The sequence below is a fragment of the Mya arenaria genome, chromosome 6 (assembly GCF_026914265.1).
Source record: "Mya arenaria isolate MELC-2E11 chromosome 6, ASM2691426v1".
Classification (NCBI taxonomy): Eukaryota; Metazoa; Mollusca; class Bivalvia; order Myida; family Myidae; genus Mya; species Mya arenaria.
In genome coordinates this window covers 51,549,287-51,571,382 of record NC_069127.1, presented here as the reverse complement: position 1 = coordinate 51,571,382, position 22,096 = coordinate 51,549,287, and the positions used below count along the sequence as shown (strand labels likewise).

At 32.9% G+C, this 22,096-nt stretch overlaps 1 protein-coding gene across 4 annotated transcripts in view; it reads left to right on the top strand.

Annotated features, from left to right (window-relative positions):
• Nucleotides 1-22,096, top strand: part of LOC128237250 (sestrin homolog) — a 42,288-nt gene that overhangs the window by 1,130 nt on the left and 19,062 nt on the right. For 2 of the 4 annotated variants that reach the window (XM_052952601.1, XM_052952602.1), the window contains one exon: nucleotides 5,876-5,950. In XM_052952601.1, the coding sequence (XP_052808561.1) occupies nucleotides 5,876-5,950 (75 nt within the window). Of the gene's footprint in view, nucleotides 1-5,875; nucleotides 5,951-19,997; nucleotides 20,254-20,631; nucleotides 20,772-22,096 lie in introns of those variants that run through there. The other 2 variants (XM_052952603.1, XM_052952604.1) reach the window with 2 other exon arrangements.

Below are 22,096 nucleotides of genomic sequence, written 5' to 3'. Positions count from 1 at the left end.
CAGTAAAACTTCTATAATAGTTATATATATTTTAATACAAGACTCATTAGTCATTCTTTGAACAATATACTTGATTGGAAATGTAATGATGTTGATCAAAATTGAAAATATAGACAATATAATATATTTGTTAATAAATGCTCCACCAGGCTGGATGGAGTCGAGGTGCTGAAGCTTTATAAAGCACACCAACATCTGTTGGCAGTGTTTCAGGGCCTTTCAAATGTCCCACCTGTAAAGAAATTGATGTTGCACCCCTATACCTGATGATCGTCAAAATCTAGGTACACAGTGTTATTCAGTTTAGCTGTTTTGTCTCCCAAAAATTTTGCAGACCGAGACACTATCATCAATCAGCATGCTGTAGCATAGGCATGCTCTTAGCGTGCTCTGAAGTCTAGACTTTCATACTAGATGTTACATCATCATCTCTTGGATTTCATGTCAAACAAGTTCGGCTTTTTTGTCTGGCTGAAGAAAACAACAACAAATATGAGTATACAGATGTTTCACCGCTATTTAAAAAGTGTGTGGACTTTAGACTGGCTTGTACGTTTACTTTTGACACTCAGAAAACAAGTGCAAAAGAGCTCCGAGTGGGGGTCGCTCCCAGAACCGTCTGATCCAAAGGCCGAAATGCCAACCAGTCTGCTGAATCAAAATACACACATGTTTTGACTAAACTTCCCACTGCAGGAAAGAAAATTTCTTTGACACAATTGGAATAACTATATATATATATATATATATATATAGGTAATTTGGAATATGATGGGACTCTAGACAAATATGCCATATAAAGCTCTAACTAAGTACTATTATAAATTTCATATAAGGGTAATCATGTAATCTAATGAATAATTTACTTACCATTCATTTACTTAAATGTTTTATTCATGTTGGAAAATGAGGAAAAGTTTTTAACAGGCTCAACATGTCCCCTGGCCTACAATTGACAAAAGGTAGAATGTCAGATCAGCAGTATTTGGCAATTTCTCATCTCCATTGTTCGGTTTCTCAATCATTGAAATTTTACTTCAATGAACAAGCCTGGATTTTATACTATAATAGTCACTAGTGCTTGGCACGAAAAATGTCAACAAGCGCAGGCAGTGCTATATATATAACAATCTCCTATATAATTTAATAACTATCCTTTAAGTGACACTCTTATTCAAAATCAATACTTGCACATGTATAACAAACATTAATTTTGTCTGATAAACCTTTAACTTCTTACTAAATAATGCATTTTATGGAAAATACCTACATAATAGGTTATTATATTTAATATTTTTGCGCTTTCTGCTATTTAAATATACATGTTTACAATCTTGTTATTGTAAAAACCGTGTATTTAATAGCAGAAAGCGCAAAAATATTAAATGATTGGTCTCATAAGGTAAAAATACCGTGTTTTATGCTTATTTCCTTCAAATTAAACTCCGTATCCTTCATAAGAACTATTGTTTTCGAAATTTATTCATCCTTTTTGGACTATTAAAACAAAATTATTAATTAACTCACAGTGGGAATTCTTCTTTGGGAGTGAGTGCATCTTTATTTTTAGCAGAGGCCTAAAAAAAAAATACATTTGGTTCGGGTTACCTGACCCTACCTACGGAATAGGCGCCGACCCTACCGTTTTTATAGTCAGTTTGAAAAAAAATAAAAAATAAATAAAAAATAAATAAAAAAATCTCGTTTTTTTTTTAAGTTGCTTTTTAATATTAAGTTTAAACCTTAAATGCTTATACAGAAGATAGCTTTAACACCATTCTCCAATGATGAAAATTATTTTCTTATATAAAACCTAATAAAAAAAAAAAATAAAAAAATAAAAAAAGCCTACCTACCCTACCTATTTTTTTTAAGGATGTAACCCTAACCAAACAATTTTTTTTTTAGGCCAGACCTGAAAACAGCAAAGTTCAAATTTTAAAAATTAAGTGTGGTACAATTAGCTGAAAATGTAGGTTTTAATTTAAGATATCGGCAGCCAGCATTATTTTCATGCTGACAAGTGAGTTGATGGATATCAATCATTATCAATTTGCTTATGTCATGCACATGTGTAATTAATCATGGACCATACAGTTACTAATTTATCAATGGCATGGCATTTACAAGTTAGTTGCCAATGCTGAAAACTGGTGTACCAAGTGGCTCAAAAGCTAGGTCAAACATAAGCAATGTTATGGTTCATGTTACATACGCTGTACATGTATTAAAAAGAACAAAAACAGGCTTGGTTCAGGAAAATTATTCCCCCCCCCCCCCCCCCCCTTTCGAAATAGAGGGCGTATATTGCTTTGCACACATTGGAAGGTCGGTTGGACCGTCTGTAAACCAAAACTTGTCCGAGCGATAACTTGATAATGCCTGTACATAGGTCAACAAATTTGACATAGAGACTAGAACTGACTGCTTAATGACCCCCATTGATTTAAAAGTCATCAGGTCAAAGGTCATGGTCACAGTGACCATTAATGCCAAAAGCTTATCCGAGTGATAACTTGACAATGCCTGCACCCATGGCCCTCAAAACTTGACAGGAAGGCTGGGCGTGACCAGTAAACTAACCCTATTGATTTTGAGACCAAAGGTTAAGGTGACCTTAAATGAAAAAAAGTCAGAGTACAACTTGACAATACCTGCACCTATGGTCCTCAAACTTGACGTGAAGGTTTGGCATGACCAGTAGATGACCCCTGTTGATTTTGAGGTCATCAGGTCATAGCTCACAGTGATTATTGCATAAATGTTGCAAGTAGTGGACTATTGTCATATACCTAAAAAAAATAATCTTAATTGCTCATTCAAATTTATGCTTTATGTACTTATTCTATGTACTTATCTAGGTACCAGGAGGATACATGTTTATCTGCAAATATCAGTCATCATCTTAATGTAATAAAGAATTGTGCCTGTAACTATGATCCTCAAACTTTTAATGAACATTAGTCATTATCTTAAAACTGCTTTTTTTGCATCCATTATACATACGGACTTAACCATATATAAGAAAAAAAAATATATATATATCAAAAGCTGTCCAACCAACCTTAACAATATTATATATCTTTTGGGTTTGTTTTTTTGGGGGGGTTCAATTAATAGGATCTTTCGGCCTGACTTTTATGTTAATGATAACATCTTAAACGTGCCTGTATATAAATGCCCTTAATGTACTGAATAAGCATTAATTTAAGATCATCTCTTGGCCCAAAGGTATATTTCAGTTGATTTATCTATGTCATTTTGCCATCTTGTCCATTTGCAAACACATCGGTGATTAATGGATGAACGCAATTTATGACAGTAGTGTATTGCCCTTCTTCTTTTTTCACTGCCATTTTGTTTAATTAATACATAGAGGGTTAAAAATCAAATATGATTTACATGCACAAGACAGCACCGCCCATTTCTCCCTCATAAAACTCCCCTCGTTTATCATTCCAGTATTTGCATAAGTATATAATTTTCAGACATGAAATGCAACCAAAAATTACTTGGCACGCATTGACATCGACCCATTGAAGAAATACCCTGACAGCAGGAATTTCATGATTATTTAAAATAATTATCAGTCATCGAAATTAGGCTTTGGGCGAACAAGGCCGAACTCCAAAACTAGTGCTTGGCATCAACATTGATAACAAGCCCTGCTATATAATATATCCAGAATTTCAGCAAGCCCAGAAAGCATTCAACCAGTGCAGGGCTTGCATGTTGTGCTAATTTCAACCACTGATTTATAATTGTTCACATCCTCATGTGACCTATTTCGTTTGTTTTTAATCTTTTGTACGCAAGATAATGACTATATGTCATGGAATTACGCAAACTTCATGAACCATTTTATGTAAACAAGTGCATTTTGATACATCTTGTAATTATTTATTTAGGTTGTACCAGATATTTATAAAGCATTATAAATGTTGTTTTGTCAAACTAATTAAAGTAAAGTATGAGAGGAAATGGAAATGTTTTTGCTAAAACCTGCTGTCCTAGTTTGCCTGTTTTAGTATCAACAGTATTGTACTAAATTTAAGCAGTTCATTTATCTTAGTTCAGATAGGTCTGAATGACTGTCGTTTTAAAGCTGCTCAAAAACCTCTCACTTACAGGGGCGTAGCTAACCCTCTTTTCATGTTGTTTCATAATTGTGCTTGGGAGGTTTCGGGGGCATGCCCCCTTGGAAAATTTTGAAAACCATAATGCAATCTGGTGCATTCTGGGTGTTCTGAGGTGCTTTATTTAGTACTGAAAAATGGACTGTGTAAGGATCATGTAGTCAAGTACGCATATTGCAACTTTGACTGATTTTTTTGTAAGAATCATGTGGATTCAGCCGCATACTCGCATATAGACAGCTACACGCCTGACATATTTACAGTTTTGACATGATTTTGTTTCAGAATCAGCTGATTTTGGAAACAAAGCCTTCAAATCAATCATATAAGATATCTCACAATAGAACTTGAGAAATTGTCGAAAATTTCACTTTTTTTAAGGTGTTTTAAGTTCATGCAATTTCAATTTTCGTAAATATAAAAAAACTGCCATCTGATCTTTTGTCAGCAGTCTTGTATCAATGGTTTCTAGATACAGTATTTACGCAGAGATTGGCTCATTCCAAGACAAGATAAATAAGACATCCAATCATTCAATCTGTGAGAGTGCAGCTATAAGGGCAAACTGACCCTTCCTGGCAAAAACCTTCGACCCTAGAGGTTTTTTTTCGACCAAAGATAGAAAAATAATATGAATTGATTTTCCGATTTTCATTTGTTCCCTACCCTACCTCCCATGTTTGAGGCCTGCCTTTTCCCTAAATTCAGGTTAAAAATTATTTAGGCCATATGGCATGATGAATTTTCAGATTGCTATTAGGCCTTAGTGTTCTAAACTGATCAACCAAAAGCAATATGAGAGACTTGATAACAAGGGTAAAGTATTCTAAAGTTTAATGCCACTGGTCGGAATTAGCTCAAGCCCGCAAGCCCTCAATGTGTAGAAGGCTTTATGGGCATGCTCAATTCCTTGAAAAATATTTACTCTAAAAGAACTAGTGTTAGGAATCGGTCATGGGTAACATAAAAAAGACAGATTAGGATGACTTTTATGCCCTTGAAAAAACGCTCATGTTTCCATATTTTGACGCATTGACGACACATAAATCATTTTTAAAATGCCTTTACCGAGATTATATACATGATGTATTCCATCAACCTACATTATAGATGGAAATTCATTCTAAAAATTATGTCTATCATTACAATCATATTTACTTAAGAGTTTGTCAAAAATGTGGGTTTTGGCCACATTAAATAAATGTTTCGTTACCGTGCCTATAAATGTTTAGAAAGTGCAAAATATTTTTTTACTACTCTGTATTTTTCATAAATAAAAAAATGTAAAAACCTGAAATGCTTGCTAATATAAAGCTTTGCTGTATCAAACAACGCCAAAAAAATTGAAGCAATTTTATGACTGACCCAGGTATACTTAATTTATATGATTATTTTATGGCATTTTTCCTTTATATAATATATTTAGAAGGGAGTACCAAGTTATAAGTGTTTAGTGTTATCATTCTTAATTTTAATAATATCATACAAATATTGCCTCGACCACTCCGGTTTTGAAATGAAATGGAAATATGTGCTTGACTGTATGTATGTATATTGAAAAAAAATCACCTTGCTCGAATTGATTGGTCAATGAAACCTGAAGAACAAAAAATTATGTTGTTGTGGCCTATGGCCTGGAGAAATGTTGGGTACCCGGTCAAGAGCCAGGACAACCTGTGTGAATAATACTACTGTTCTAATTTTATGTCAATTAATATTTGTAATTTTTATATCTTCAGAAAAAAGGCAAGGGAAAAGGTGTGAAGATTCCGAAAGGTCTGGTTGTGGCGAGCTCTTTTATTCCGGAGAAGGCGGTAAGATACTAGCACAACGAGTATTCAAAACTGCAATCTCGCAGATTTACTGCTTTGACAACATTTTATATTATTTGTTTTGGAATGAGCCTATTTTTGCGTAAATATCAGCAAACCAGTGATATAGGACTGCTGACAAAAGATCAGTTCACAGTTTTTAATATTTATATTCGAAAATTCATGTTTTATGGATAAAAGCATTACTAACGCTTAAGGAAAAGTGCATAAAACATTATTATTTTTAATTTTAAAATATGAAAACTTGTGATCTAATTTTTTAACAGCAGTCTGGTTTCCATGTATTTTTGCAAAAATGGGTTCGTTCCAAGATAAAAAATAAAGAATCTGTCATACGCTCAAGATTGCAAGCTTTAAACCAAGGTTTTTAGCTCCACTGGCCGAAGGCCATGGAGCTTATGTCGTCACAGATTGTCCGTCGTGAGTGCGTGCGTGCGTGCGTGCGTGCGTGCGTAAACTTTTACTTTAAACGACATCTCCTCTGAAACTGATAAGCGGATTTTGACAAAACTTCACAGGAATGTTTCTTTGGTGGTCCTTTACCAAAATTGCTCAAATGGTTCCGGTCCATTGCACAATATGGCCGCCAGAGCTAAAAATAGCAAAATCTTTAAACGACATCTCCTCTGAAACGGATAGGCAGATTTTGATGAAACTTGACAGAATTGTTCCTTGGGTGGTCCTTAACCAAAATTGCTCAAATGGTTCCGGTCCGCTGCACAACATGGCTGCCAGGGCAAAAAAATAGAAAAACCTTTAAAGAACATCTTCTCAGAAACCGATGATCAGATTTTGATGAAACTTAACAGAAATGTTCCTTGGATGGTCCTTTATCAAATTTGCTTCAATGGTTTCGGTCCACTGCACAAGATGGCCCCCAGAGGTAAAAATAGAAAAACCTTTAAACGACTTCTCCTCAGAAACCGATGATCGTATTGCAATGAAACTTGACAGAAATGTTACTTGGGTAGTCCTAAACCAAAATAGCCCAAACAGTTCTGGTCTCCTGCACAACATGGGCACCAGAGCTAAGAATAGAAAAAAACGTTAAACTACATCTTCTCAGAAACCGATTATCAGATTTTGATGAAACTTTACATAAATGTTCATCGGGATGCCCTTTAACCAAAATTGCCCAAATGGTTCCGGTCCGCTGCACAACATGGCTGCGAGAGTTAAAAATAGAAAAACCTTTAAGGACTTCTCGTCCGCAGTCTTCACGAAAAACATTTTAACCTACTAGCCAGTTGGACTAGCATAATGGCATATTTTACTAGTCCGAATGACAATCTAGTAGTCCGACTATTTTGCCACATTATAAAACTGTATGCTTGAGGTAAATACCTATTTCAATTGAGCAGCTTGCAGTTTGAGTAAACATTTCTTTATTATGATGCTCATGCAGTGATAGGGAGTGACATCCTTCTGTTGGGAATAGTGCTCCTTGTTTTTCAGAACCTATGGGTACTATGTAAAAACAAAAGGCATCTTGCTTGAATAGACTGTAATAATATCAACATGGTTAGAAAAGAAATGCCATGCTTTAATAGCTTTGATTACATTTTACTACTGAATTACCTCCCTTTAATAGAAAAAAAAATAATGTCTTAATTTTTCACGTATAGCATCTTTAAATAATTTTTAAACAATAATAATTTATGAGTAAACATATAAGCATAAAGTTCTCACAAAAAGATCAATTTAAAAACCTTACATTTATACATAGGAAAGTATATATAGACTGAACATTAATTTTCGTTTAAGTGACATTCTGAAAGTTTATGAAACAGCTATTTTTAGTAACTTAAATGGCCGAAAAGTGTAAGTGAAACACCAAGTCGATTCTATCTCGTCAGTTCTTGTTCAGGTTAGATATTTGCTTCATAATCTATTCAGATTAAATGTTAACCGATGATCAGATTTTGATGAAACTTGACAGAAATGTTCCTTGGGTGGTCATTAACCAAAATTTGTTAAATGGTTCCAGTCCACTGCACACCATGGCTGCCAGAGCTAAAAAATAAAAAAAACTTTATACGACTTGTCGTCGAAACCGATGACCTTTTTTCGATAAAACTTGACAGAAATGTTTGTTTGGTGCTCCTTTACTCAAATTGCCCAAATCATTTCGGTCCACTGCACAACATGGCAGCCAGAGCTATTAAAGTAAAAATTTTTTTTAAATAACTTCTCCTCAAAAATTGATGATTGTATTTCTATGAAACTTGACGAAAATGTTCGTTAGGTGGTCTTTGCTTGAACCTTTTGGCCAGTGGAGCACAGGCACTGATGTGCCTCTTGTTTGTAAATAGGCTACAAATAAAAAATTGTTTGTTTGTCATTACCAGAAAACAAAAGAGGCTAAAAAATCTTTTGGGTTGCCGTGTGTTTTCAGGAGGAAGTTGGGTATCGTCAAACAAAGTATTTATCAATATGACCTTTAACTGGGACTTGTTAAAAGTAATTATGGATATAAAAAAAAAAAAAAAAAAAATCAATTGGTGCAATTCAATGGGTCTGTCAGTAACAAAAAATAAAAATGAACTTCTCACATTGTCAATTTAATTTTCATTGAAATGCAATAGAAAGGGCAAAACAATATTGGCCATATGAAAATGTATGAAATCAAAATAAAATTAAAACTTTAAAATCGTGTATATAAATATAAACAGAAATGCAAAAAAATGATCAACTTTAGGCTAATTATTGTTAGGAACTTTGTTAAATCTAACAGCTCCCTTGACGTCATAATTGTTAACTTTAAATTATATATAGAGTTCTGATCAATTCGCCCTTTATTATTATTATAGACACTCATAAAAGTCAGACAGATCTTTCTTTTTAAACTGATTTTTTTTTTTATATCACGCCTTCTAAAGGATTGAAGCAACGCCATTTGGTTCAGGACCGTTCACGCTGTGACCCCTGGGTCATATTTTTCCATTATAATTGGATCACTAATCTTTATATCGTACCCATTAAATGGCATCTATTTTTTATTCCAATGAATAAATATTAAATTAAAATGGATCAATTTAAACATGTTGTTGATGTGATATAAATAAACATTACGGGGCTTGTTGGTGACCCGATATGGGATAAACAGGGCGCAGGAAACCATATTTGGGTTGGAGCTTCACTGTCTGACCTGATATAGTTTCCTTTGCCCCGTATATCCAATATTGAGTCATGATCCTCTAAACACCTAACACATACATGTAATACCACCTACTGCTAGAGCAATCGTATGTAACACATTTTGTTAGACACTTGCTAAATTTTTATCTATTCTGAGCCAACAAATTATCTAACATTGGTTTGTTTTTTCAACAAAAGTAGGCCAAAAAGCTCTTGGAACCTGTAACTCCCCTGATGGAAAATTTAAAAGAAGACCAAGAAGTAAGATAAAATGATGACATATTGTTTCGGTCTTGACAGGGAACTGTTTTTATTGACAAGATAGGGGGAGCTTTATCACATTTTAGACGACTACTTGGCCTACATTCACTATCATCTTGAGTGAGACTGAGTACTAGTGGATTTAGAGGGGGTGCATCTGGCGTGCGCCCCCCTCTAAAATCGTCCAAGTTTTCTTTTGATTTCGATATGAGAGACAAAGTAATAAAATAGCTAAAAATGCACTATTTCCAACTACAAATTGTTCAAATTTTCTTGATGGAGTTAAGTCAACCCCCCATGCAAAAAGTTTATGCTATATGCTTTCGGTTCTGAGGTAGGGGCACATGTCAAAAGATTGCGCCCATAAGTTACACCGGGCCTCTAACGTCAGTTCCTGGAGACGCCCCTGCCAGTATCGCAAAAATACTCCAGTCAAAACTCAGTCTCAATCTCAACTGACTTTTTATCACATAAAAGCATAGTATGATTAAACATTTTCATACGTTTTAAAAATGTATTTTCTCATAGAATGAGTTGATAAAAAGATTTAAACAATATTCCAAAGAAAACTAATTCTAGAGAAAAATTATATACTTGAGTAATTGTAAAAAGGCAATTATTAAGTGTACTCAAATACATTTTTGGCTGTTGAATAATTCTTCCCTCGGAATCTAGACCAATTTTAGGTTTTAATCAACATATCCATTGATAGAATGTGGTTTTAAAATGTGTAAAATAAACACATATTATTTTCAAATAATTTTTATGCTACGAGTTCAGACTCAGATTGAGATTTGAGTTAAGTATTTTTGTGATATTGGGGTCAGGGACTCCAGTGGCCATGCATGATTATGCACCAGTCAATTGTAACCACGCCCCCCCCACTCCCTCTCCCCAGGTCCGGGGAATAGGTGGGACTTTGACTTCTATTCCAGCCAAGCCCGGGTAAAATCCCCGTCCTCCAGTGACGAAATCTTGGTAAAATCCCTGCCAAATGCCCCCACACCCAAGGGACCCTAGGTTAGTCACAATCCCCGTTTTTTTTGGCGCGAAGACAAAGCACAGCATTCCCCGGCATTGTGGGGCCACCTGAAAGGTAAAAACACCGCCCATTTCCACGGCTATCCCCGGTATTTCCCAAACCTGGGGGCCGTGGTAACAATTGACTGGTCCATTATACAACAGTCTCAAGTCTGAGTTCAGACATGGTAAAACTATGAATCTTCATTTCATAGTAACTAAGTTTCATTTAGTTACGAGTTTTATTGGCGATGAAAATTGCTGAATTTTATTTAATACTGTTTAAAACTGAATTTATATTTGTAAAACAAATGGATTAAAGATAATTCGGCCTTGAGACTGACAGACAGGATGTAATCATGGCCACAGGCTTATATTTGCAAATCTTTGTTAGTTAATAATTTCATTGTATATTAAATTGCCATTTAAAAAGCATTAATTTAATGTAAATATTGATGAATATGTTTAAATGAAATACTCAAACATCTTATGCAAAATGTAATCATATGAAAAAAACATTAAAACATAACATTTTGCAATGGGCTTTTTTTTAGTCTGAACTCAAACTCAGGCTCAAGATGTTTGTAAAATATAACTGTAATATGCCATGGTACAATATGGCGGAAAATAAATAATGGCACCATAGCAATAAGTTGTTCACAGATTGAACGTTTTGACAAAAAAAAATTGTCTTGGAACAAGCCAAATTTTGCGAAATCCATGGAAAACAGTTGTATAAGACTGCTGACAAAAAATTAGATCGCCGATTTTTATATTTAAGTTCAAAAATTAATGTTTTATGCATTTTTCTCAAACCATTTAAGTAACGTTTTTAGTCATAAAACATTAATTTTCAAACGGAAATATGAAAATGTGCGATTTGATCTTTTGTCAGCAATCTTTTATCACTCAGGCTGGCAGATATTTACGCAAACATTTGCTCATTCAAAGACAAAAAATAAAAAACTTAAAAACGGTAAATCTGTGAGAGTGCAGCTTTAACATGCTGCATCATTTTTTTTTCAAAACAGATTTTCTCTTTGATTTTCACAAGCCATACTAATTCATGTCTTGGGGAGAAAGCTGATTTGAAATAGTTTAAGAAATTTATTATGATTACACAGGTTCCAAGTCTCGTTCGAATTCCAGAACTACAGTGTTCTAGTTTTGTTCAAGATCTTGCGTCAAAATTCATGAAAAATCTATGACGAGAAAACATGTTCCCGTCAAAAAACCTATTATGTGATCAGACCTGGATTTAGTGAGATATAAGAAAAATCTAATCGAGGCCAAAAATTCACAGCTTTAATAGTCAACTTTGATATGTGACCGTAGGTTGTTGATTTTTAGAAAGTTTTTGCATTTCACTTCAGCATATCACAATAACATAATTGCTAAAATAATAAATTATATGTGGAATATTCTGGAGCTGTATTCATACAACTTCATATAAAGTTATTTCTTAACTTTAAAAATAGGTTGATTTCCCAGGATTTTTGAAGGCAAGTTAAAAGAAAAGGATTAGTGTTTTTTAACATAAAAGTTTCAATAAAATCAACGAAAATAAAGTATTTCAGATACTATAGGTTACTGGTAAATTATATAAAATAACCAGTGTGATTAACTCAATTAGCTTTAGAAAAGGACTTAAATTTATTAGGACTTATAGGGACTGTACACCAGATTGGCACCCAAAAAAGTTTTTTTCTGTTACGAATCTCAGAACAATAATTTAATAGAATGTTTACGCTTTGATATCATAATTGTAAAAAAAAATACCAAAATGTAAAAAAAATTGAGTCAGAGACCGGGTTCGAACCTGTGTTGCCAAAATTGCAGTCCAGTGTTGTATCCACTGTGCTACAAAGGCTTACTCCAAACGAGGGGAAAATTTAAGCTATATACCTAACTTAATAATCACGTAATATCACGTGATAACATCGACTAGCCAATCACGCATAAGGAATGAATTCTACTAGGTAGACATATACCCAGTAATCTTTTTTAATGGAAAAATACGAAATAACTGCTAAACATAAATTAATTGTAAACTATGTGGTACTTCAGTTAGTAAGATTCTGGGAATGCATTGTACACATCAATACTAAGTTTGTCAGTTTTCAACAATTTTCTTCTTTTTTTCGCTATTTCATCATGATCTTACGGAGTACATTCCCTTTAAGTCCATTAAAATGTTTTATGAATACCAAACTTGAGTGCGCATGCACCAATTGCATACACTTGCAATATTAATGATTAATTTTAATGGGCCTATGTTTACTCATGGTTGGAATTGTGTGGGTGAATTTATGTATTTTATGGAATTCTTTTAAGAATTTATTTACTATTGTTAATTTCAAGATGCAGATTGTAGTAAGCTATCTTAATAATGCAAAGTGCTTTGTTGGACCAAGAATGAAATTTGTACATCGATTGGGTAAGAAATTCCCTGTCGAGGATTGCGCAGTCTCCATTTTCAGAATCTTAATAATGTTTTCTATTAGTCATAATATTGTTGCTATGATGCTTCCAGGCCAAATGTCTTTATAATCTTCATAACTTGAAGTTTCCAATCTTTGCTTAAAAATAATGTGTATTATTTATAGCATTATAACTTCTTGGAAATCAGACATTTTGATTATCGATATAATATTTAGATAAGACAATCATGTTAATTACAGTCATTTTTTCTGTCTATCACATAATCGGTCAAGGTGCTTAATTTTTCATCAGAGAATATTTTCCAAGGCTATTTCCCCCCTCAGTCGAAGGATTATTGACTAGTTCAATATGTATGACTGTTCGTGCTCGTGAAAGAATGTCTCTAATCATGTTGTCAGCAATGTATGAGTCATTCCGTACAAAACTATATTATGACAGAAATCAGCTGACTGGTATCTGATTAAATCACTGTTTGTTTTTCTCGTTCAGCAAATCAGGTTTTCATTTATTGCCACGATTGTGTAGCGAGGGATCCCCCAGTTAGTTTTAACTATATATATATCAAACTTTTTATCATATATATTTTGTTTTTAGATATAAAGGCCTAAAAAAACTATCTCACAGTTCAGGGCAATGGTCCCATAAATACATGGAGCAATGTCGTTTCTTTGTGTTTTTTTCATAACAGCAAAGCAATTTACGAATGCTTACACTGAGGTTTTGGTATATTGTGTGTTTAAATATTAATAATTTGATATGCTTTTAATTGTAATCAACATAAAAAAAGATTGTTATGGCCAACAACAACTAAAAATCGGGTCAACAACAACTAATAATCTTAAAATTTGATTTTTTTTTATACAGGTTTGGGGGCTGTTTCAATAAAGGATTTCAGTCGTAACTTCAATTCTCTTAAACCTGTATAAAGATTAACAATACATGTACATCGATTATTTTTATTTACTCAATTTGGTGTTCATTTTCAATGCTGACTCGAGTTCAATTCACTCAAATATGTAATAAAATAATGGAACTATGACACTAAGATATTTTCAATTTACGATAAAAATCTTTATTGAAACGCACTCCTGAGGTGTAGGGCCAGGTAGGGCCAGGTTGCCTTATACACAGGTTGTTTTTGTAGGCTTCAATATTTCTTTCATAGTATAAAATACTAGTAGTGTATCATTTATTTTAGCAAAATAAGACATGCGGAAAATCAAAATATCCTCTTAATACAAAAAGTTTTAACTGTATGGAAAACTTGGTGCTTGAAACTTAATACATAATTATGGCGGACAACCTTGAACTCAAAACTAAATATAGGACCAAAACTTGATACACTGTCATGTATGTATAGGCTCATGAATATATAAGCCAAGTATGTTTTTGTTCAGTCCTTCTTAAAGCAGTTAATGTCTAGATCATTTTGCCATTAAAAAATCTTTTATCCATGTGTGATGAAAATAATAGCCTTATTACGGTAAATTGTTAATTTGTAATCCAAGACATAGCGCATGGTGATTTACGGCCTGGGCTAACGAAGTTTTTGAAGAGACAAATTGTGAAATTGCCATAGCCTTGGTCTCATTGTCTTTGTTGGGGGTGTCATGGCCCTTTGCAACCTGCAGAAACTTAAATATTGGCCGTGACTTAATATGCAGGAAGAAATCCCTATGCAACCTGCATGGAACACAGTCATGTTCCCTGAACACTGAAAAAGCACATATTATGCTCAGCAAGACCCAGCACTTAGGCTACTAAATATATCTGTTTAGTTTATATTGACCCTTTGTTGAGTGAGGTAAAAACTGACATGTGATGTACAAAAAAAATTGGCGTCTGCTTACTGTGTATTGTGGTACCCCCCCCCCCCCAAATATTTTTTTCCTTGGGTACTGATTACCCCTCTAAAAGCTATTGTTACAAATAGTTTAAATATGAAACAATATGCAATTCCTTGTACCATATAATAACTACTTAATTTTGAGTTTCTGCATACTGCATACCACCAGCTGCTCACATACCGAATATTCCTAAAAATCCTCTTGGATACTGCATACCATAGTCTGCACACCAACAACCATTTTTTTCTGTACCAAATACTCTTAACTTAGTGCTTGAAAATTAAAAGCAGGTTTGTGGAGAGCGTGGAGAGGGCGAGGAGGGGGTTACAATGTACTTACGGTATACAATATTTCAAAGCAAAAGGCTGGGTCAGCTGTTTGCTTAATTACTTAACACGTAAACATAACATTGAAACTGCATTTATTGTCCAAATCGTCTTTCAGCTGGCAAACAAACCTTTAAAAGGCCATTTAGTCTGAAGTAGACTGTAAAGTCATCAATTAGCCACTGAATTTTTTTTGCCATTTTAACAGCTTCACTGAAATATAATAAAACTTAAATTATGGATAATTTGATATAAAAGTGCTAAGAAAATAAAATGCAAAAAAAACTAGATAAACTTGAGTTAGATATTTACAAAAAGGTACATCAAATTTTATATTTCAGTAATTACTGGTAAAAAAAAAATGCTCTCACAAACAAAATTGATTTTACAGTAGTAAGGTCAATCGGTCCATATGACGAAATAGTTGTTTACTTCACCATGAAAAACTTGGTCAGTGTGCAGTATTTAAATGGTAGTAGGTACATGACCTTAATATGGTCAGATATATTTGGCCTGGTGGGTATTTTGGCCGCTGTCCATTTCAATAAAGGATCTTTTAATCTGGTATATTGAAGTACATGTAAATCATACGATTATGTTTTTTACTGGATGATTTTCTGTTCTTGATTTTCAACTGTTTGTGTTATTATATATAACCCTTCAATTATTTTTTTCAATTATGAAACCAGTAAATGTAATTGCTCAAATCTTTAATCGAATAGTTTTCTTATATTGTCCCACCCTTTTATAACAGATATTTTTTGTAATAAATTTTAATCTAGTGCTGAGTTTACTTTTTCTTTCTTTCTTTTTTTTTTTGGGGGGGGTGGGGGTGGGGGGGTGGGGGATGGAATATTTTTAATATCAATATTTATTTATTTATTTGATTTTTTTTGGGGGGGGGGGTGTTGACAGGTCCAGACCAACTCAGATTTCAAACTGTTAGAAGCTCTGGTAATATGGTTAAATATATTTATTAAAAAAGTAATGTATAAATTTGTAAAGACAATATTTTTAATGGTTTCACTAATAAGTGCTTTTATAAATTGTATAAAAAGAATAAATTTATCCTTGTAAAGGAATTTTGTTTTCCTTTGCCGACATAAATAACAGTCTGTTTACCAAGGATACTGTGAAAGTCACAGAAAATTATGCAGAAGGTTACATTCTACCAAAAATGAGGAAATAACTGAATGTAATGATTTTTTTCATCCTTGGATACATTTGCGTAGATTTTTTTAACAGTGACGTGAATGACTTAGATCTGGTGGTTGTTTTTAACAGGTAGAGATATATTAGTATACTTTCTTTGACAGGAAAAGCATTTTCTCTGAAGGGATACATCTGCAAATCGTACACTGAGGGTATTTTTGCAGCGCAGGTGTTGTTATCAAAGAATAGTCGTTAGAATGCTTTGGCAAACAAAGTGAGAAGATAATGATATTAGTAGAGTAATATTATATGTCTTTGTATCCTGAAAGCATTGATGCATTAATTCGGTTGGACTTATTTTGAAATGATGGTACAAAATAGGTCAGAAAATTGGTAATGTCAGTAAACAGCTAGAGGCTAATGTTGTCAACTATTTAGGCGGATTAAATTTCATGTTTACGTAAAAACAAATTGGATCAGAATCATAATTGTTAAATTAACTCATTGGCATTTCATATAAAATATGATGTTACATCGTGACTTAGGTTAAAAAGTGGTTGTTTTAAAGGTCACAGTCCGCTGAAAATAATTATTCTAGTAAACAATAGGAAAAGTAACTTGACTTAATTATGTAGATCTTAGTGACACTCTTATTCAAAATCAATACAAACACATGTATATTTTTCAAACATCAATGCTGACTGATAAACCTTTAACTATAACTTACTAAATAATGCATTTATGAAAAATATTAATTACTGATAACAAGATTGTAGTTGTGTATTTAATAGCTGAATTTTTAACGCAAAAATGTTAAATGACTGGTGAATGCTAAAAGATTTACTGAGATCTACTATTGTCTCATAAGGTAGAAATACCATGTTTTATGCACATTTCTTTCAAATTAAACATTGTATTCAATATTTTTGGTATATTAAAAAATTGTATTATATAATTGTGGTGAATCTTATTTTGGAGTAATAGTGCATCTTTAAACTTTCTTTTGTTATAGAATTACAATTAATAGTTTTCTTTCCTAACTGAAGAGCTTAAAGCACCATTCTCACAGATTGACCATTTTGACAAGTTGTTGTGTTTTTTTTTGTCTTGGATTGAACCATTTTTGGTGTAAATATCTTGAAACCATGATAAAAAAAACTGGTGACATAATATCAGATTAAAGTTATGCGTTCGAAAATTGAAGTTTTATGGCCAAAAGCGTTACAAATGCTTTTAGAATATGAGTTTTTAAGCAAAAAAAATAAATTTGCAAATGCTAATATGAAACACTGTGATCTGTTCTTTTGTCAGCAGTCTTATATCACTGGTGTCCAGACCTGTACGCAGAAATTGGCTCCTTCTAAGACAAAAATAAACAGTTGTCAAAACAGTCTATCTGTGAGAGTGCAGCTTTAGTTGACATAACTGATTCATGTTTAAAAGTTAAAAAAAAGTACTGATTTTTAGATGTTCTCTAATTTCAATTTTGAAGGGAGAAACTTTGCAATACAAAAGGTTGTTTTTCTTTAAATACAAAATTCAGGACTTAAATTCCAAACACAAGCTGGTCTTTTTAATGTTCCTAGATTTAATAATGAGGGAGGCCACTTGATAAATTAGTTTTGTCTTAAATAGGGCCAATATTTTTATTGTTCAATGCTACTTATAATTAAACATCAGTTATTTAGCTAAAGAGTTTGAAAACAGTATTGCACCCCCACCATGCCCTTTTTTGGTTGCACCCTAATCTACTCTCAAAAACCAGCACATATACCCTAATCTGCCTTCATAGAATTAAATACTTTGATAATCAGATAATATTTAAAATTTTATTTGTTTTAAACCAATACTTTAATAATCTATGATTATAAATGCATACAAACTAAACACATTTGCTGTCAAACCTATAAATACTTTCAATATAAAAGACATTTTTTAACAATTTCAGTCAGATTTGTTATGTATAAATTCTTTACAACCAGTTAAATACAATATGCCCTTTTCACTGTTAGCCTTTTTTTACTGTTAGCCCTTTTCTGCAAAACCCTGCAGTTGAAATCCTGGCTAAAACCCAATTAAATAACATAAGCATTTCAGCAATTAATCAATCCCTTAATTGTCACTTATTGACAAGTGCACTCAAAGAGAATTTCAGGTTATATTATTATTTAACGATAAATGTATTTTCTAACTGGGAAAATGTTAACAAATCTACAACAGTAAACATTATTGTTCTCAGACATTGATTACGCTGTAATTGTATGTGTTATCATTATGCATGGCTTAAAGGTACATTTTATTACAAAGATTCATTTTATGATTATATACCCCAGCAGATTTTATGTACTGTTGTTTCATTTCTTACAATGTCTCCAGGCAAAAATAATTATACATGTATGTCAAGCCATTCTCTGGCTAGCTTACATGTATATTGTATGTATAAATTGGTAATCTTATGTTACTTTTCCATTATTTTATTAGGGTTAAAAAGAACCATAAATATTTACAGCCCAAATAATTCAAAATACAAATAATGTTCATTTATTTGTTATAGCGTTTATGTTTACACAGACTTGCTGCCTTATAACATTATTGGAGCCTTTTTATTTTGTATTGTCCTTTGATGTCATAACTGTGTATCTACAGTGTACATTTGATTACCATTATACAATATCAATTTGTACAATGCAGGTACAGGTATGAGCTGTTGTGAAAATAATTGCAAAATGTTTTGTTAATTTGTCAATAAGTTAAAATGTATTCTATCAAAGCCTTAGAATAACATGAAGCATTATTCCTTCTAGAGACATAGGATTAGGATTATTTTTTAATAAATCAATTGCGCTGGGATTAAGATTTGGAAATTTTCTGCTATTTTCTGGCTGGATCAAGAATCAAAGCTTTTTATTTGAAAATTTCCACCGCATTTTACTGCTCCCCATATATTTATGTTGTATAAAATTATATAAATTAAGGGAATTTTATTAACATCATGTTGTTACAAGGTCAACCGGGTAAACTGATTGAAAGATTTTTAAGTTGTTTGGCCATAAACAAATTATGTTTTTCAGTTTTGACCATTTAACTGACATTTATTTTAAGCATGTTATATACATCATTGCTCAAATTAAACATAGACCCCACATGTGTGTCCATCCGTCCGTCTGTCTGTCAGTATTGCCTGCTAAGAGCTACATGTATCTGTGCAAGTCCAGTCGGTGTGGTGCAGAAGTTCATGTAGGACTTCCCATTATCAAAGTGAGCAGATGACACATGTATTGTCATTTGCATTTAAAAACTTTAATTTCAAATCATGCATCCATCGATAATGATATGTATATTTATATATTTGTTGTATTTTATGTGACAATCAGGAACTTAGAAAGGAAATGTTTTCTAATTTATTTATCCTTAACGCTTTATGTTTTTGTTGTTGTATTATGCAGATCAGCTGACGTGACTAGCTCAGCTGTTTTTTTTCTGATAACAAAGGTGAAGGTCGCTCACACCCCCAGTTACAACCAATCAGAATAATGTTTCTATCTTGAGCAAATATTGAAAGCACTTTTCCGAATTTTAGTATTTATTACATGAACAAACAATTTTGCAAATACAATAAACTCGCATAATGTTAATAATAACAAAATGTACCTATTGCATGGTTAAAACATGAAAAATATTGATTAATTTCTGCGTGTTTAAACATTTTTCCAGAAGAAATCTCAAGTGCATGTACACGTATTAAGCTCCGCCCTCCTTGAATAATTAACATAATATTCTATTTTTAGTACACGTGCTAGTTATGGGATATTCCCTTCATATTTTCTCATTTGATCTCAGACTTTTGCAGAGTATTAAGCATTGTTTTTGTATCAGTGCATATTTATTAGTCATTAGAAGTGACAATTAAACGTTAAAAACTCCATTTTGCTTGTCAAAGTAGCTGTTACTAACAATGTGCACTTCCTGTATGTCGGACTATGAAAAGAAAAGTGAAAACTTGAATTATTCAAGAACTGTAGCCAAAAAGAGATTTCTACGATCTGCTAGAACTTCTGTAACGAATTTTAAGGAATGGAATAACAATCGGCTAAATGAGGTGTGTGCTGACATTTCTTGTTTATTGTCTTAAATCGTCGTTCTTTTCCAGTGTATTTGTATATTTAAGATAAACCGGCATTTCTGCATAAATTATTTCTAACATAAATAGAACAATATTTATGACTATATCAAATCGTGTTAATTTTCTTCCGTTATCAAAAATTTGGATGCATAAGGCTCGTTGCAGTTAATGTATTTGATTTTTAAATGAAGGTTATGTTTGCTGGCATTTCAGGACTTGGCTTTTAATTCAAAATAATTACGTGCACATTTGTGTTCCGTCTTTACCCTGTGGGAACCTCGCTGTCGCTCAATTGTTCGTTAATTTCCGTACGGCGGCGTAGATTACCGAGCGTTGGGTCTTAGGTCAAAGTTGACATGAGATCAGCTGTTTCGGTATCAGAAGGCAGGAAATTTTGTGAGAATAAATTAACTGGTTAAGTGTTTAAAAACTGCTTTTGAAACTGTATAATGGTGCCATTTGATAATGAATATGTTTTCCCAGATGTCCAAGTAGTAAGTTTTGTTTTTGATTCTTTTGTTTCAATTATTTTGCTGAATTTAATTTCCATTCCTTGTGGAATGTTGACACTTCGTTTCTTTGTCTTCTGCACCGGCGTTCAGTCTGAGAAATCCAGAATTTGATTTGTTAATTTCTTTCATGTTTTTAATGATTTAAGATACCTTTGAATTGATAAATGTCATTTGATGGTAAAGTTTCTGATAGTTGTATTTGGAAAGTCAACTTTTGGGAATCCCCTATCGAGTATCCTCTGTCACTCATGATCTGATAGAAAGATATTTTCAGAGGACATTAAATGCGTTGAGTGCAATGATTTAGTATTTGATAATACTTTATTAACAATTTTTCGCATTGAATGACCTTTTAAATGTATTTGTGTTCTGGAGATCATTTGTTGGGACTTGCTACTTTTATGATGCACACTTTGAATGTTATGCCCCCCAGCTGATAGGGGGTTGAAGGGAGAGGGGTGGCAAGTGCATGTATGGGGATTTAGACAAACTGTCAAAACCCTGGTTTCTGAGGTGTTAAAAACATTTGCATGTTTTCATTGACAGTTTACATCATCAAAATACATTTTGTTCCCAAACATAATAAATTTCATTAAGGTTTACAAGTTTACAACCATTGTTATGTTTTTCTAGGATCTGAGGTGTTCACACATCAAACAAATTGCACGTTTCATTGACGTAAATAAAATTCATTTGATCATCACAATTATAAGACATTAACAAAACATTGGTTATGTTTCACTTTGTTGCAGCTTCTAAGTGTAGCTTAATCCATGCAATCAATTCCTTGGGCAATATACCGCCTTCTCAAGGCTGTTTCACTTTGCAAGAAAGTTTCCATTTCCCCCTATAATTTCAAACAGTTGTTGGTAGATTCACTTTCTATGAAATGATAAATTAGCATTATATTTTTAATAAAAAAACAACAACAATAAAAGGTCTTTTCGAGACAGTTCCTATTTCCAATCACAGGAAATTTCAAAAATCACTGCAAGAAGTGGCGGTATTGGTCCGGAATTGTGAGAATATGTAATATTTTATATATATATTATAAACAACATTACATGGAACATCTTTTATTATCTTATATTGCACTTCTTAGAATGTACTAGATTAAAAGTTAAACACAGTCATACCTAACAGTAATAAGTTCATTTTTTACCTCATACTTAACATGCCACGCACATGAACAAAGGAATTGAAAATGAAAAATGTCATGACAGCGTTTCACCTCGTGTACATATGAATTTTTTGAAGCCTGAGCCATGATCAGCAACTGCCAACATGTCTTCAAAATTTGCATAAAA